At 36.7% G+C, this 17923-nt stretch overlaps 1 protein-coding gene across 1 annotated transcript in view; it reads left to right on the top strand.

Moving 5' to 3' along the window:
- CDH18 (cadherin 18) overlaps nucleotides 1-17416 on the top strand; it is a 195350-nt gene extending 177934 nt beyond the window's left edge. Inside the window, exons 10-11 of the mRNA XM_063298765.1 lie at nucleotides 10845-11096; nucleotides 16691-17416. Of these exons, the coding sequence (XP_063154835.1) occupies nucleotides 10845-11096; nucleotides 16691-17181 (743 nt within the window). The 3' untranslated portion in view covers nucleotides 17182-17416. The remainder of the gene's footprint in view (nucleotides 1-10844; nucleotides 11097-16690) is intronic.
- The last annotated feature ends 507 nt before the right edge of the window (nucleotides 17417-17923 follow it).

Below are 17923 nucleotides of genomic sequence, written 5' to 3'. Positions count from 1 at the left end.
AATTCTCATTTTTCTTTACCTACTGTTTCTTTCCTGTAAAATGCTTCTTGTGTTGAGACCCATAAAGACATTTTCGGGCACAGTCTGGGTTTACATCTGTTACATATTCTCAATATGGCACTTCTAATATAATTATTCTTAAAATCTACATTAACCTTAGCTTTATCGTACCATAGAAAACCATGCCATCTGAATCTCAGATTGTGCCCTTTTAATTCTAAGATCCTCTTATTTTTCAGCAGAACCCACTCTTTCATCCAGACTTAGAAGCAGGCTGCAAAGTATAATTTCAAATCAGGGAGTCCAAACTCCTCATTCCTTTATATCTTGAAGTATTTTATATTTAACCATTGATTAAATAATACAAACTTAGATATATATTTCTGCCATTGTTCAAATGGTACATCAATTGTCAAATTAGATACTGTTTGAAACAAAAACATCATTCATGGTAAAACATTAATTTTTATCACAGAAATTCTCCCCAACAATGCCAATTATAATTTCTCCCATCTTAACATGTCCTTCTTGATTTCATTCCATGTCTTAACATAATTATTCTGGTATAATATACAATTCATGTTAATCATAGAGATACCCAAGTATTTCACTTTTTTTTCAATCTTAAAACCAGTTTTTCCCCCCATCAATTCCTTTTGTCTTTCAGTGTTCATATTATTATTTTTTTGCATCTTTGTTAATTTTAAAGCCAGCTAGTACCCCAAGTCCTTTAGTTTTTCCATTAATTTTTCTATTCCTTCCAGAGGATCTTCCAAGATTATCACCAGGTCATCAGAAAATGCCCATAATTTATAAGGTTCTCTTTTAATCTTCACTTCAGCAATTCTCTCATCTCTCCTTATATCTCTGTTAAATGCTTCCAAAGATAAAGTAAATAGCAATGGTGACAAGGAGCATCCTACTCAAGTCCCTTTCTGTATCTCACAAGGTTTTGTTAATTTCCCATTCACAATTATCTGTGCCTCTTATTTCCCTGGTTTATTTGCAAATTATCCTCCTCCTCCTCCTCCTCCTCCTCCTCCTCCTCCTTCATAATTCATTTTTACCTTCATTTCTCATACTGTTAACAAAGACAGCTGCTGTTGTAAAATAATTTTCTTTTTTGGGGAATTTCTTTAATAATTCTTCTTTCATTTTTATCTGATCTAAAATCACCTCTCTTGTCTTCTCTTCTCTCTCTCTCTCTCAAGTTTGCTATTATGCTGTATGACATTTTTCCTCATAAAAGCCCAAACCATTCTTATATATGTACATGTATTAAGATTATTCTTAAACAATTCTTTTAACTTCCTTTTACAGCCTCCCATTGCTGTTTCTGTGTGCAGCAATGTTTCATTTAGCCTCTGTCTGAAGGAACCGATTTTCCTTTTAAGTATTAAAGTCACTGGATTGTGGCCTGAAAGAGTCGTTGGCAATATCTCCACTTTATGAACATTAGTAGCCAAATTCTTAGATATTCAAAACATGTCAATTCTTGAAAAAGATTTGTGTCTTTCAGAAAATAAGTATATTCTTTTGCATTACCATTTTTGCATCTCCATGCATCTACCAGCTCAAAATTGCCCATCATGTCAGAAAGAACCTTTGGTAGTTTTCCTTGTGTTGTTTTAATATCTTTCTCAGAGGTTCTGTCCTTTTGTGGACAAATTGTTCCATTCCAGTCCCCCATTAAACATCAATTTCCATATGCTAAGTCCATTAATTTATCCATAAGTCCTTTCTAAAAAGTAACCTTGTCTTCATTTGAAGCATAAATACCCATTACCAAAGTCTTGGTCTCATGCAAAGTAGTTCCCACCCCCACATATCTACCTTAATCATCAGCCAATATCAGTCTCGTTGTAATTGGGGGTTTATATACAAAACAACTCCATTTCTCTTTTTAACTCCCACTGAAATAAATTCTTCACCCAAATTTCTGCAAATCAAAAATTTTATATCCTTTTTTCTAATATGTGTTTCTTGCAAACAGACTACATCTTGTTTCATTTTTTTTAAATAGTGAAATAATTTTCTTCTTTTTTGAGGATCAATACATTCCTAAAGAATGTTAGGAAGAGAATGTTGGTAGAATCAGAGCATGAAAAATATATATGTAACTGATGTGCTAAATGCTTCAAATCTGAATGGCTGAAATACCTTATTCTAAATTGTTTCAAGTTTGGAAAAAGATATGTTGTATTCCAACCAGGCTTTTTCAGATACTTTGAAAAGTTTTAAGCTCAAAACACTATACAAAATAACCAAAATAAAAAAAAAATTCAAACTGAAATGACTGTTTTAAACTTGATACAGACATTTTAAATTGATACATAACAATTCCTTTGGATACAACACAGGGAGTGATTACCAAAGCAAAGATGACAGAGAGAGAGAGACAGGCAGGCAGGCAGACAGACAGGCGGACATAGAGTAACATTTGGGGAAAAATAAATGAGCAGCAGAGGAGGAAAATAGCACCTTATTGGAGAAAACCTCAAAGTTTTCACACATACAAAAATATGATTCCAACTTCCCACTCTTAAAGTGCCCCCCACCCGCAGGACAAGTCAAGTATGCTGGCACACCACATTGCAATATTTTGGTTATGTCACTCTTTCAATATTGCAAGGAGATCAGTTCCTAACATTCCATGCTACACATTCAAGTGGTGCCAGTGTAAAGTGTCCAGTAGAGAGCTATATTCAGTTATGTGCTCACAAATGTATAACAACCATTAGGTATCCATTTCAGCCACCACGCCACTCCAAGCTGCCAAACTCGACATCATGGCTGAGCTCTGCTCTGAACCGGCTCACAAAATTCCTGAAAATTTAACTATCTGTTCTCATGAACCACCCTATTGGCTATATTGATCAAAGGTTGTTCAATTCTCAAAAGCTTTTGTTTGCAGGCAAGAGGAACAGATTTATCCTCTATCTGAACTGTCTCTAAACTAAATTCCTTTGCTTTCTCCCTTTCATATAAGAGCTACTGTAGTACAACAGTTGGGTATTACACTAAGACTGAGGAGATGCAACTTCAAGTCCACCCTTCAGTGGAAATTCACTGAGTGACTAGACCTAGCCTGAAATATTTTGGCTTAATCTGGGTTATTTTTGTGGCAATAAAATTGAGGAGGGAGTCCTATTTTGCTTTCAGTTCATGAAAAAGGGTGGGATGTAAATTGATGATAAATAAAATTTGATTCAAGCTGCATTCCATTCTAGTGGGTAGGAATGACATGAGAGGAGCCACTGAAGCTACCAGAAGTCTGTCTGGTGTTTCAAAGACACCTTAATGAGAGCAGCACAGTGTCTCACTGATAACAACATCATTGATGATGATCCACATGGGGCAATAGCAATCATGGGTATTTGGCATATACTCTTTGAGTGGCAAGTACATTTGAAAATACTGTTGCACCGACTTATGCTAAAAAGGTCTCTTAATAAAAACCTTTCACTCAAAAATACTGATTTCTCTCATATGTAACTCTTTCTCCTGTTGGACAATGATTTTAATTTGTATTACTAGAGACAGAAAAACTATTCGGATGCAAATCAATACATTTTCTTTGCATGGCAGATATCAGCCGTTTTCACTTCTGGAAGTCTGTTGGGACATTCTGGTATGTCAGCTATAGCGAGAAACATTTCTAGTTTCATGTGAAGACATTTTTTTTTTCCCTAAAACTGTCAGTGGGAATCCAGATGGTAGAGTTTTTTGTAATTGTAACAGTTGTGTTTAATTCCACCTGTTTTTGAGGGTTGCTATAATTGAAGAAAAATAGAATTATAGAGTGCTCAATAGTTTTCAGGATTTTGACATGTGCATACTAATGTTACTCTGCAAAAGTATTTCCTGCATCCTCTTCCCACTAGAAATATTACCCAAAGCTTGTTTTAAGCATTAGTCTTTCAGGATTCCTGCACTTATTGCATTATTATATTTGTGAACTTCATTTTTTAGGATTATGCTTCAAATTGCCTTTTACAAAGACATGTTTCCATCTTCGTGGTTTTCATTCCATTCCTTCCCCAGCTTGGACTGAATATCATTTTCCCTCTCTGCTTTTATCTCCTTTTTTCATTTGTACCTGTACTCACCTTTCAATTCTCTTTCAGCCCTCTTCTCTTTACAGGTAATCTTTTGTGCTTAATTTCTTTCATTTCTAGGCTTCTCATTCAATTTTGTGAATTTAAACCTTCTTCCATTCAACAAATGAGCCTCTCTTCTATTTTTAAATGTGTAGTTTGGTGAAAGCCACTTTAGCCAAACACACAAGATTACACATTGTTGTGAAGTTGATCATGTTCTTCTGATCACTTTTATAGAGAAAGCTTTGATATCTTCACTCAAGCAAATTCCTGTTGATAGGGTCCTTGGTAAAATGCATACTGAAAATTGTAACTCTTTATGTTATATTTTTAAAGTAACTTTACACATTAAACATTGGAATCAAATAGAATCCTAATAAAGTCAGAAGATTCCTGCTGAATCAGACCAAAGGCCAAGCTATCTGGCATCCATTTTTTCATAGGGGCCAACCAAATATTGGGAGAAGTTCACAAACATATCACAAAGGCAATCACTTACTCCTGTTGCTCCCCTGGATGTAATCTTGAGAAGCACACACCTTGGAAACTTGATTAAGCCATTTTGGGTATTAGCAACTGATAGCCACAACGTTGTCTAATCATCTTTCAAAACCTCCTGATCACATCCTACTGCAGCAAAGAACACAATTTAACCAGGGGCTATGTGGTTACATTTTGCTTCTCCTGAAACTTCCATCATTCATTGTCACTGGATGAACTTCAGGTTCTAGGATAGAGCAAGAAAAATGTTTCCTCTGTCCATTTTATTCTCACTATGGAGAATTTATGAAGCTGTGTCATGCCCATATGACTTTCCCTGATCATCTTTTTTCTAAATGAAGGATTCACAAGAAAATCTTGGTGAGGTTTTTTTTTAAAATGCCTTTTCTCCAGATTCACAATATTTGTACAGTTTTTATTATTCTCTCTCAAAAGGATTATTATCAAGCTTGAAAAGCTGCAGAAAAGGGCAATCAAAATGATCAGGGGATTGGAGCAATTCTTTTGGGGGAATAGACAATTGTATTGGGGATCCCTTCCCTTCCCTTCCCTTCCCTTCCCTTCCCTTCCCTTCCCTTCCCTTCCCTTCCCTTCCCTTCCCTTCCCTTCCCTTCCCTTCTCTTCCTTAGGAAACTAGTAAGGAGAGACAGAACAGAGGACCTATATAATGAAGTGGTGTGAAGAAAATGAAAAAGGCAAATTGGGTTTTTCCCCCACCCCTCAAATAATGATGAATTTGTGAAAGTCTTCAAATAGACTTTTGCAAAGCTGCTGCACGCTGGGTCATAGGTTGAAAAAATACATATGACTCTGTACTTGACAATGATATCAATTTCATTTAAATGCTTCTTCATCAATTTGAACTTAAAGTTCCTGGTTTCCTGTATAACGATCTTTTTAAGCAATTGTGTGCAGCAGCAAAATCTTGTGTATCACATAATTAGAACATAACCCTTTAAATAGATATGGATTTATTAAAAAATGTGAGCTATCTTTATGTACAGATTTACCCAGTAAATGCTGCAGGCATTAAAATCTGGCTTCTGAAAGAATGATATGACACCATATCATTTATTGCCATTTGGTAGTGCATAACATTTCTATGCTGTTGCTTGGGAAACTGGATGTGTTCATGAAAGCACCAGGAATCAAGGTTAACTCAAAGTTGTCTTTACTCTGTGACAGCAGATGGCAGCACCTATCTGACTGTGGGTAGTCTTGCAAAGCTAAGCAGATTTGGACCTCATAGGACTTGGATGGGAAGTATCCCATCCATGAAGAAGATAATGACAAATCATTTCTGTGTGGTTACCATGAAAACTGTGTGGATGTAACAGTGAAGTCAGTAGAAATGAGCATAACTCAAGGAGACCACTTAAATTACCAATCAGATCCAAGTGTAAAAATGCCTAGGTGTGGTTTATATAAATAAATATTATAAATACACAGATACATTTTTAGCTGAAATATGCTATTGCATTGCATATTTAATATTTCATTATATCAGGTTGCTTTACTTGCCTTGTATCATAAGCACTTTCAGGATATACCAAGAATTGCTATAAATTTATATTGTTTGTAGTTATCTGACAATATTTGTTCTGGTTGTTTGATGCCCTTATTTTGAAGTAAAACAAATTTCTATCCATCATCAACAACAACAAAAAACAGAATGGCATTAGGGAAGGTTACAAACAGAAAAGTTAGCCTATTTTACTTACACCTGAATTCACCTTAGTAGTATTAATAGAGTATGTTTTACATGTTTTACATTTATGTATTTTTAAAATCTTGATTTTAATTAGATGCTATATTTCTAGGCTTTTCTTGTTGTTAGCTATTTTGAATTAGTTTAGTATGAAAATTGGATTAAAGTATTTTAAATAATGTAACAAAGAAGCTAAAGCTATTTATTTCCATACAATTTTCCTGAATCTTTGCTTTCAATGCATTTCTAGTTTTATTCTTCTAAAAAAGAACAATTATAAACAATGTATTTCACAGTATTTTAGTTTTAGAAAACAGGTTGTATGCAACATCATACTGTGACTTCAGGCTTTTAGCAAATATGTTTCAAATACTGCCTGTTCATTGGAGAATTGTTTAATACTGTATCTGTTACCTAAACTACTGGAGAATGATCCATCCATTCCATAAAAGCGCCTGTTTAATCAATTGTTGACTGTATTGTAGCAGCCACCAGAGAGTGACAGAGATAGCCATTTGAATGTCAAAGGACATTTTGAATGCCCATAAATACAAGAATATTGCTGAGAAAAGCTAAAGAGCTGGCTTTGTTGATTCTCTTCCTCTCAAAAGAGGATTTTATCTAGCCCCAATTTTCAATGAATGAAACAGCTGTTTTCAAGGGAGGTAAAATGGCTGAGAATTGATGCTTAATATAGGTACTTCCATCATTATGATTTGTGCTAAGAATCAACACATCAGTAAAACTTTGTGTGTGTGTGTGTGTGTGTGTGTGTAAAGTATTATCTGGGATATGGTGTGTCTCCTTATTCACAAAAGATTCTCCTTTATTTTTTTGGTATTTATTATTTCAATTTATATATCTGTCCATCTCAAGTATATTTGCTCTTTTCAAGAGCAAATAAAATGATATGATGAAGAATGCTTTGGATTCCATTTATGATTTCATCCACCCTCGATGTAATACAAATGCAGAGGAAATAGAACTGTCCAGCACTGCTACCACTGCCAGATTGGGGGGGGGGAGGTGTGGTGGGGGGGAAGAAACCATCCATTGCTTGCCCTTATGTATACAGGCTGTTCATTAAGGACCTGAGTGTTAATCACTGATGTACAGATGATGGCACTTAGAAATGAGAAAGGCACTCTCAACGTGTCTGTCCTATCTGAAGCCATTATGACTGGTGACTATTAAGTTGCCAAGATACAATTTGGTAGTAAGGAAAGGTTTTGGGAGGCAATGTGCTTTTAACTCAGTTGCTGAACGAAATGAAATCAATTTGTTATCAGGAATCTACAGTGGAAGATATTCCCCTCATCCCCAAATGTTGTAAGCATCCAAGCCGCCTGAGTACCTACCCAGCTAACAACCTGGCCACTTGGATTTGAGAAGTACCATATTCTTAAATCCTGGATTCTAATCCAAATGAGGCAAGGCACAGATAGCTGAACCTATGAAGTCTGAACCTTACAAACTTTGATCCTTACACGCTTACCTAATCCACATGCCTAAGTGAAGTTGAAAATGTTTTCAGTCTTGCCAATATAGAAAGCTGTGCATTTTAAACATGCATAAAGCTATGAATTTTGGAGAGAAACCTTTGACAAACATTCTGTGACCAATTTGAGAGGTTAGTGGGATGGAATCAGAGGTAAACAAGCCACAAAAAAGCAAGAAAAAAAAATTACCAGGGTAATAGGAACCCTACTGTTCATCCTGAGTGTATATAAACAGTGGATAGAGGCATATTAACATTTTTTAATGTTATCTTTTGATTTACCCTTATTTGGCACCTTAGTCTTAAATATGAGAGACTGTGCTATTGTGCTTGATGCAACAATTATATTCACTGTCCATTTCTTGCATGACACAGTAAGTTTTATCCTATGTCAAGACTGGGACTTCCCATTTTTTTTTCAATCTGAAGCTCTATGGCATACTGGGGAATAAGGAAAAAGTTGCATTTCTGATAAGATGTTTCTGAATCTTTTTGAAATATGTATGTATTCATTTTATGTTAATTTATGCCACTAAGCTCATGGAGAATGACCATTAAACCAAAATTACAAATATTTAGGCAAAATGATAATAAGAGAGAAAACAATTAAAACATGGTATGACATGAACAGCTCATTATATTGATGGATTGATTATGTGCCATCAAGTCAGTATTGACTCTTAGCAACCACATAGAATTTCTCCATGAAGCAAATTATATAGAAAATGTTTAACCACAATAAACAAATCAGGTACAATTAATAAGTGGAATATATTAGCTAATCAAAGCATAATCAGAAGAATTCCTGTTTGCCACTTCAGTGGAACAGTTCTGGATCCTTAGATGATTTTCAGGTCAAGTTCCTTAAAAAAGGTAGAAGATTTTATAATCAGATTGGAACAGTACACAGTTTTTTGTTTATTGTAAGAATTAACAGTTATAATTCCATAAATATACTTACTGTATCTAATGTAAATAATATTCAAGTGTGTATATATTTATTTCTAATATTTAACCCTAACTATCTATTTTTAACTTACTGTATTTTGTATAAATGAGTTCCATATTTCATTATACTTGTTCATACAAAGTCTACTTCTGTAGGCAATCTGCTCATAGGTGGCAAGTATAATAACGTCTTCAATCCATTGAGTGAACAGGGCCATATGGTTATCTTTCCAATGTTGCAATATTGGTCTTTTATCCATAGTAAGGACACGGAGAATCCATTTACATTGTCCAGTTGTCGTATTCCATGTACTAGGTATGTAGTGCAAAAGAATATTATCCTCTGAAAATTTTAGCTTTTGTTGCACAGTCATATTTATATAGTCCACTATTTTCTCCCCAAACTTAGTAAGTATAGGATGTTGTAAAAACATGTATTTTAAAGAAGGATTATCCTTATTACATCTCCAAAAAAAATGCTGTTTTTGACAGTCCTTTTCTATACAAATATAATGGAGTTCAATAAATTCTAAATATTATTTTTTGTTGTATAAATCGTAATTTGAGATCCATTGACACTCTTGCTATAGAAGTTAAGACACTCTCCCATTGTCTAGACAATATAGGAAACTCTAATTCTTTATTCCACTCATTTTGTAGAATCTCCACATTAAATTGATTTATTGATAACAAATAACTATAAAAATTAATAGTAGGCTTTTTAGTTTTGAAGGATTTAACAAGTTTTCTAGTATCTCAGGTGTCTCAGAAGCTGAAAATCCAAACAATCTTGTTATCAAATGTTGTAGCTGTACATATTGCCATTGGGTTACATCCAATAGATGATATTTATCTTTTAACACAGCGTATGTTAAAAATTAATCTTCATCATCTATCAGTTGGTCCAAAGTCAATATCCCCACTTCCATCCATTTTTTTTTCATTTCACCATCTTTTTCCTAATTCTTAAAGTTGAGTTTCCCCATAAAGTCAATTTAGCATGGGAAAAGGGTTGAATCCCTTTTTATTAGGTATTACATTCTATAATTTTCTAACTGACATAATTGTTTGCACAGATACTAGAGTTTTAGTGTATTTAGATCCTAATGCTGTCCATCCAACCAAAGGTGCTATATATGTATATTCTAAAGTTGCCCAAATCATAAAATTAACACCAATTGTTGGCTTCCAGTATTTAATACTTGACATTAGGTAAGCATGATGATATAGCTCCAGAGTTGGAAAACTGAATCCTCCCTTATTAATTGTTAACTGCATTTTCTGTAAAGATATTCTCGGAATCAAAGAACCCCATAGAAATTTCCTAAACCAAGGATTTATTTTCTGAAAATATTCTCCAGGTATATGAACTGGAATTCCTCTTAGAATATAATTATATATTGTTTTTTTTTTTTTCCATTATATTTTTTTTCACTTTTTTGTTAAGCACTTTTTATGTGTAGGGTTTTCTTTTGAAAATGTATGTAGCTGCATTATAATTATCTTAGTGTGTTTTTTTTTTCCTTTTCTTTTTCTGTTATTATTTTAAAAGCAATAAAGAATAAATAAAAATATTTTTGTTTGTGTTTTGAATTATTTTTAATTTGAGAGATTTTTCCAGGTACTGTATTACCTTCAGCAGAATAACTAGCTTCCACCATCTCATCCAACTGTAAAGATGTACCATATAAGTCTTATGTCAGTGATTTGTGTCTAGGAGGTGCTTTAGGAAGCTTCCCTGCATTTCACTCTCAAAACACATACCTCCTCAGTCCTGTGTCTCTGAGCTAAGAAAACCGATATTCATCTTAGATCTCAAAGAAAGAGTCTTTAAGTTCAGATTTCAGTGAGCCTTGTTCCTTGTTCACAGCATCCCAGGATCAATAAACTGACCCAAAACACATTATGGGGCTCTCATATCCAGACATATTCAGAGTTTACTATAGTCCGTCATTTGGGTTACCAGGATATCCACAAGATGTTAAAAATGAAAAAAAAAAGAAAAGATAATATAATATAATATATATTCTAAGCATGATTACATATCATCTCTGTTAATACTACTCTGACCTCCTCCTTGCTTCTATAGATAATACGGCCAGTATCTTGACCCGAAGGAGGAGATTTAGTCGGACTATACAGGATGTGTATTACCTTCCTATTGTGATCTCTGATGGAGGGGTCCCACCTCTCAGCAGTAGCACCACTCTTGTCATACGGGTATGTGCATGTGAAAGAGATGGCCGTGTGCGGACCTGCCATGCAGAAGCTTTCCTCTCCTCTGCTGGATTGAGTACAGGAGCCTTAATTGCCATCCTGCTATGTGTTGTCATTCTCCTGGGTAAGTCCTCAATTTAGTGTCCTTTCTGGAACCTTCAGACAATCCCAGTAGCAATGTGAGTTGCATTACCAAACCAGGAATTGTAAGAGCCAGTGTGGTGTACTGGTTAAGGTCCTGGACTAGGGTGGGGAGACCCAGGGTCTAGTCCTACCTTAGGCATGGAAATCTTGGGCCAGTCACTACCTCTCAGCCCTGTTCAGCATCAGACTCTGCAACAAGTCAGCTGATAATCAAAATCCCTCCTTCATAGCTTCAGTGTAACATCTAGGTGAGTGCAGTGCAAAAACAAACAAAACCTGCAACCATGTGGGGCAAACACTAAGAAAAATAACAACTGAACCAGGATTTTTTTTAAAAAGATTGTTTTAAATATGACTCTGTTTGACATGCTTATTGTTTTATACTTTTTTGCTGTACACCGCCCAGAGTAACGTCTTGTGAGATGGGTGGCCATATAAATTTCATTGATTGATAGATAGATAGATAGATAGATAGATAGATAGATAGATAGATAGATAGATAGATAGATTCTTCCTTATAGGCGTTAGCTAGAAATACAAGGTTGTGGCTTAAAAATGAATAAATCCAAGCTTGAACTAAATTGATAGGACAGCGAAACCTTTAAAGCAAATGGCTGAGCTTCTGGCATCCAGCAGAATTAATTTTGCAGAGGTCAGTAAGTAATTAGCATTATCGATCTACCAGGTAAGATTTCAGGAAACCACTAACTCAGGTTGCAAGCTAATACTCTCAGGGAAAAAGAAAAGAAATGAAGAGAGTCTTTTTGAAATGGATCCATCTGCTAGAAGAAGGAGAGGGAGAATAGGAAAGCCATTCACTAATTATCTCTGTGGGATGAGCTGATAACGATCAAAGGCTCATCAAAAGGGGCAAGGGACAGATGAAACAAGAAGATCATTCCTTTAGATAAATGTTGTTGGAAATGCTTTTTTCTCTGAACACTTTAGGTACTTAGACTCATTTGAATAGTAGCCATTAGCTAATATTCTCAGTTGGCTGAATTTCAGCTGTTCACAGTCTGTCTGTCCATACATCCATCCACCCAAATTCACTCAGTTTGAGAATAAAGTCTGTTTTTTAAAAAGAAAAAAATGCAACACTCAACAGGATTTATATATAATGACTATATACAGTACCACTTTTCTTAATTGCATACCATTAAGTCAATAAATCTAAATTTCATCCTTCCTCAGCTTGCTAACCTGCAGAGCAGGCTGCAAGACCCCAGAATTTTAGCAAACATATTGGCTCTTATTTCTGAGAATTATCATCCCAACAACTCTAGAAAGGTGGGGCAAGGCTGCTTTATTAAAATGAAGAAATAATTCAGTGTGTTTCTCAAATAGCTACAATATATTAACAACATTCTTTCTCTTCTCTGCAGATTTCTTAAATTCTAGTACTGTACTGGAGATTTCTAATAAGAAACATCTCCATTTTTCATATTCTCATGGGGCATTGAAATCCATCATTCCTGCTGTGCCCAATATGGGTGCAAGTGTGGCTGTTTGGAGTCAATTTGTTGTTGTTTATTCGTTTAGTCGCTTCCGACTCTTCGTGACTTCATGGACCAGCCCACGCCAGAGCTTCCTGTCAGTCGTCAACAACCCCAGCTCCCCCAAGGATGAGTCCGTCACCTCTAGAATATCATCCATCCATCTTGCCCTTGGTCGGCCCCTCTTCCTTTTGCCCTCCACTCTCCCTAGCATCAGCACCTTCTCCAGGGTGTCCTGTCTTCTCATTATGTGGCCAAAGTATTTCGGTTTTGCCTTTAATATCATTCCCTCAAGCGAGCAGTCTGGCTTGATTTCCTGGAGGATGGACTGGTTTGATCTTCTTGCAGTCCAAGGCACTCTCAGAATTTTCCTCCAACACCACAGTTCAAAAGCATCTATCTTCCTTCTCTCAGCCTTCCTTATGGTCCAGCTCTCACAGCCATATGTTACTACGGGGAACACCATTGCTTTAACTATGCGGGCCTTTGTTGTCAGTGTGATGTCTCTGCTCTTAACTATTTTATTGAGATTGGTCATTGCTCTTCTCCCAAGGATTAAGCGTCTTCTGGTTTCCTGACTGCAGTCAGCATCTGCAGTAATCTTCGCACCTAGAAATACAAAGTCTTTCACTGGTTCTACATTTTCTCCCTCTATTTGCCAGTTATCAATCAAGCTGGTTGCCATAATCTTGGTTTTTTTGAGGTTTAGCTGCAAGCCAGCTTTTGCACTTTCTTCTTTCACCTTCATCATAAGGCTCCTCAGTTCCTCTTCGCTTTCAGCCATCAAAGTGGTATCATCTGCATATCTGAGATTGTTAATGTTTCTTCCAGCAATTTTACCTCCAGCCTTGGATTCCTCAAGCCCAGCATGTCACATGATGTGTTCTGCGTACAAGTTGAATAGGTAGGGTGAGAGGATACAGCCCTGCCATACTCCTTTCCCAATCTTAAACCAGTCCGTTGTTCCGTGGTCTGTTCTTACTGTTGCTACTTGGTCGTTATACAGATTCTTCAGGAGGCAGACAAGATGACTTGGTATCCTCATACCACTAATAACTTGCCACAATTTGTTATGGTCCAGACAGTCAAAGGCTTTAGAATAGTCAATAAAACAGAAATAGATCTTTTTCTGAAACTCCCTGGCTTTTTCCATTCTCCAGCGGATATTGGCAATTTGGTCCCTAGTTCCTCTGCCTTTTCTAAACCCAGCTTGTACATCTGGCAATTCTCGCTCCATGAATTGCTGAAGTCTACCTTGCAGGATCTTGAGCATTACCTTACTGGCATGTGAAATGAGTGCCACTGTTTGATAGTTTGAACATTCTTTACTGTTTTCCTTTTTTGGTATGGGGATATAAGTTGATTTTTTCCAATCTGATGGCCATTCTTGTGTTTTCCAAATTTGCTGGCATATAGCATGCATTACCTTGACAGCATCATCTTGCAAGATTTTGAACAGTTCATCTCGGATGCCGTTGTCTCCTACTGCCTTGTTATTAGCAATGCTTCTTAAGGCCCATTCAACCTCACTCTTCAGGATGTCTGGCTCTAGCTCCCTGACCACACTGTCAAAGCTATCCCCGATATTGTTATCCTTCCTGTACAGTTCTTCTGTATATTCTTGCCACCTTTTCTTGATCTCTTCTTCTTCTGTTAGGTCCTTGCCATCTTTGTTTTTGATCATACCCATTTTGGCCTGGAATTTACCTCTGATGTTTCTAATTTTCTGGAAGAGGTCTCTTGTCCTTCCTATTCTATTGTCTTCTTCCACTTCCGCGCATTGCTTGTTTAAAAATAATTCCTTATCTCTTCTGGCTAACCTCTGGAATTTTGCATTTAATTGGGCATATCTCCCCCTATCTCTGTTGCCTTTTGCTTTCCTTCTTTCTTGGGCTACTTCTAGTATCTCAGCAGACAGCCATTTTGCCTTCTTGGTTTTCTCTTTCTTTGGGATGTATTTTGTTGCCGCCTCCTGAACAATGTTGCGACCTTCTTTCCATAGTTATTCCGGGACCCTATCTACTAAGTCCAGTCCCTTAAATCTATTCTTCACCTCCACTGCATATTCCTTAGGAATATTAGTGAGCTCATATCTAGCTGATCTGTGGGTCTTCCATAATCTCTTTAGTCTGATCCTAAATTGTGCAAGAAGAAGTTCGTGATCGGAACTACAGTCAGCTCCAGGTCTTGTTTTTACCGACTGTATAGATGTCCGCCACCTTTGGCTGCAAAGGATGTAGTCAATCTGATTTCGGTGTTGTCCATCTGGTGAAGTCCATGTATAAAGCCGTCTCTTAGTTTGTTGGAAGAGAGTGTTTGTTATGCAGAGTGAGTTGTCTTGGAAAAATTCTATCAGCCTATGTCCTGCTTTGTTTTGTTCTCCCAGGCCATGCTTACCTGCAATTCCAGGTGTCATTTGACTGGCCACCTTAGCATTCCAGTCTCCTGTGATGAAAATAACTTCTCTTTTAGGTGTGTTGTCCAGTAGGTGCTGCAGATCCTCATAGAACTGCTCTACTTCAGCTTCTTCAGTATCTGTGGTTGGGGCGTATATTTGGATCACTGTGATGTTAGATGGCTTGCCCTGAATTCGAATTGAGATCATTCTGTCATTTTTTGGATTGTATCCAAGCACTGCTTTAGCCACTTTACTATTAATTATGAAGGCTACTCCATTACTTCTGTGGTCCTCTTGTCCACAGTAGTAGATCTGGTGGTCATTTGATGTGAAGTGGCCCATTCCAGTCCATTTCAGTTCACTGACACCCAAAACGTCTATCTTTAATCTTGACATCTGACCAATAACCACATCCAATTTGCCCTGGCTCATAGATCTTACATTCCAGGTTCCAATGGTGTGTTGATCCTTAGAACATCGGATTCGCCGTTCACCCCCAGCACCGTCGGCCGCTAGCCATCCTTTCGGCTTTGAGCTAGCTGCGTCATCACGTCTGGGGCTAGTTGAACTCATCCTCTGTTCCTCCCCAGTAGCATTTTGACCATCTTCCGACCTGGGGGTCTCATCTTCCGATGGTATACCAACATATCTCTGGTTGTACTGATCCATTGAGTTTTCACAGCAAGAATACTGGGGTGGGTTGCCATTACCTTCCCCAGGGATCACATTTAGTCTGACCTCTGTGTCATGACCTTCCCGTCTTGGGTGGCCCTTCACAGTTTAGCTCATGGCATCATTGAGGTGCTCAAGCTCCAGCACCACAACAAGGTAACGATCCTTTGCTCAAGTTGGAGTCAATAGCTCCTATAAAACCTCAGGGGCCTGCCATGCTTAACTTTCCAGAGGAATTTGTTGGATTTGAGGGTCTTAATGTGACACTTGACTAAGAATATTTTCCTCAATATTTAAGGAAGTGAAGATGCAGCTTTTGCACAGCATGAACTCTTAGCAAGTTATTAATGCAAAAGTCACATCTTATTAGAGTGATTAGAGGCAGATACTGTATATATGCATGCAGATATGCATGCATATACTATCTGTTACAAGGAGATACTTCTGTGAAATACAAGCATGAATCTATCTATGCGTTCGTTTTTTTCTGTCAGCCACAAACTTTAATTTCTCGTAATGTAATCATCTCAGTACATACATAAATCAAGGTGTTTGTAGGTTGGTTGAAGGGGGTTATTTAATCAATAGTGTGGGAAGTTGGGTATTCTTTTTACATCCTGTGGGTATTCATGTGCTACTGTAATAAATCAGAAAAAGGAAATAATTACATTTTTTTTCGAGAAACAATATAGTATTCTATCTTTCTTGTATTTATTAGTAATAGCTCAAATAGCCCTACTCTGGCATAGAAATTGAAGATCTAATTCCAGAACATACTTGAATATCTTGTGATAACTTTAATTGTTAGGAAAATATTATTTTATCTTGCACTTTATAATTATCTCAAAAAGGAAGCTATATTGATGTACTGGTAGGACACAGATTAATTTCAGCCTAATCAATGGATGGAATAATAGAAAACTCTGCTAAAAAGCAGCTAATCAGTCAACTAAAATGAGCTACCATTTGGCATCCCTACTAATATCCTATTTTTAATTTTCTCATCAGCAATAGTGGTCCTGTTCATCACATTAAAACGCAGCAAAAAGGAGCCTCTGGTCATTTCAGAGGAGGATGTCAGGGAAAACGTTGTCACTTACGATGACGAGGGCGGAGGCGAGGAGGATACTGAAGCTTTTGATATTACCGCTCTGCGGAACCCATCTGCTGCTGAAGAATTGAAATTCCGGAGGGATGTTCGGCCTGAAGTGAAGCCCACAACCAAGCATCCCACTTCATCTCGTCTTGATACCATAGATGTTCATGACTTCATTAAGCAAAGGCTGGCAGAAGCAGACCTTGATCCTAGTGTGCCCCCATATGATTCTTTACAGACATATGCATATGAAGGTCAAAGGTCAGAAGCTGGATCTATCAGCTCTCTGGATTCAGCTACTACACATTCTGACCAGGATTATAATTATCTTGGTGACTGGGGACCAGAGTTCAAGAAGCTAGCTGAACTTTATGGAGAAATAGAATCTGAAAGAACAACTTAATTATCATGATTATTCCCAAAATATGTAACATTTTAGTTCTCCGAGCAACTTGGAAGCATGCTTGGAACAAACTGAGCGAGATGTACACAGTTACTGTAGAAATAAGTGCCCTTTTCGCATTTGAAATGGGTTTCTTCAAGTGGAAGAAAGTCAAATTCTGAGGAAAAAAGTACCCTTCCACCCTCAAAAAAAGTTTGTCCCTTTGTGTATATTTTTCATTGCTCAATAAAGTCTGTGGTGCAGTAATAGTAACAATACTTTAAGTAAACCAAGCAATGCCAACATTCTTGCAATTTTGCAATTTCCCGAAATATATCAGAGCTGCAATGAGTCTATAATGGTGCCTACTTACAAGAAGAACTAATTCTATTTGGATGGTTGTGGCATTACATATTTAGCTCTGTTTGTAGTCTTAGAGGTATTGGGTAATTGAGGGAGGAGCAGAGTAATTTTCTCCTGCTTTATTCAATCCAAGGTATCTTATTTTTCTCATATGAGGATACTAGAATTATCTAGTCAAATGACATTTTAATAACATTGAGCTGAATTTGTCTTTAAAAAACTGACTTCTGTTGGTGAATGCAACATTTCTCCAAGCCAGCTTCAAACTTTCTATCTGGGAGAGGTAATTAAGCAGGAATTAAATTGATACTTATTTAACGTATAATCTTCCCCCCTCTTAAACATTTCAAGTAATGATAACATGCTTCCATTTTACAGTTATTTTGCCTTTTTTAAGCCC

The sequence above is a fragment of the Candoia aspera genome, chromosome 3, assembly GCF_035149785.1.
Source record: "Candoia aspera isolate rCanAsp1 chromosome 3, rCanAsp1.hap2, whole genome shotgun sequence".
NCBI lineage: Eukaryota > Metazoa > Chordata > Lepidosauria > Squamata > Boidae > Candoia > Candoia aspera.
Note: the sequence above shows the minus strand (reverse complement) of the source record. Positions and strands in the feature narration are given on the sequence as shown.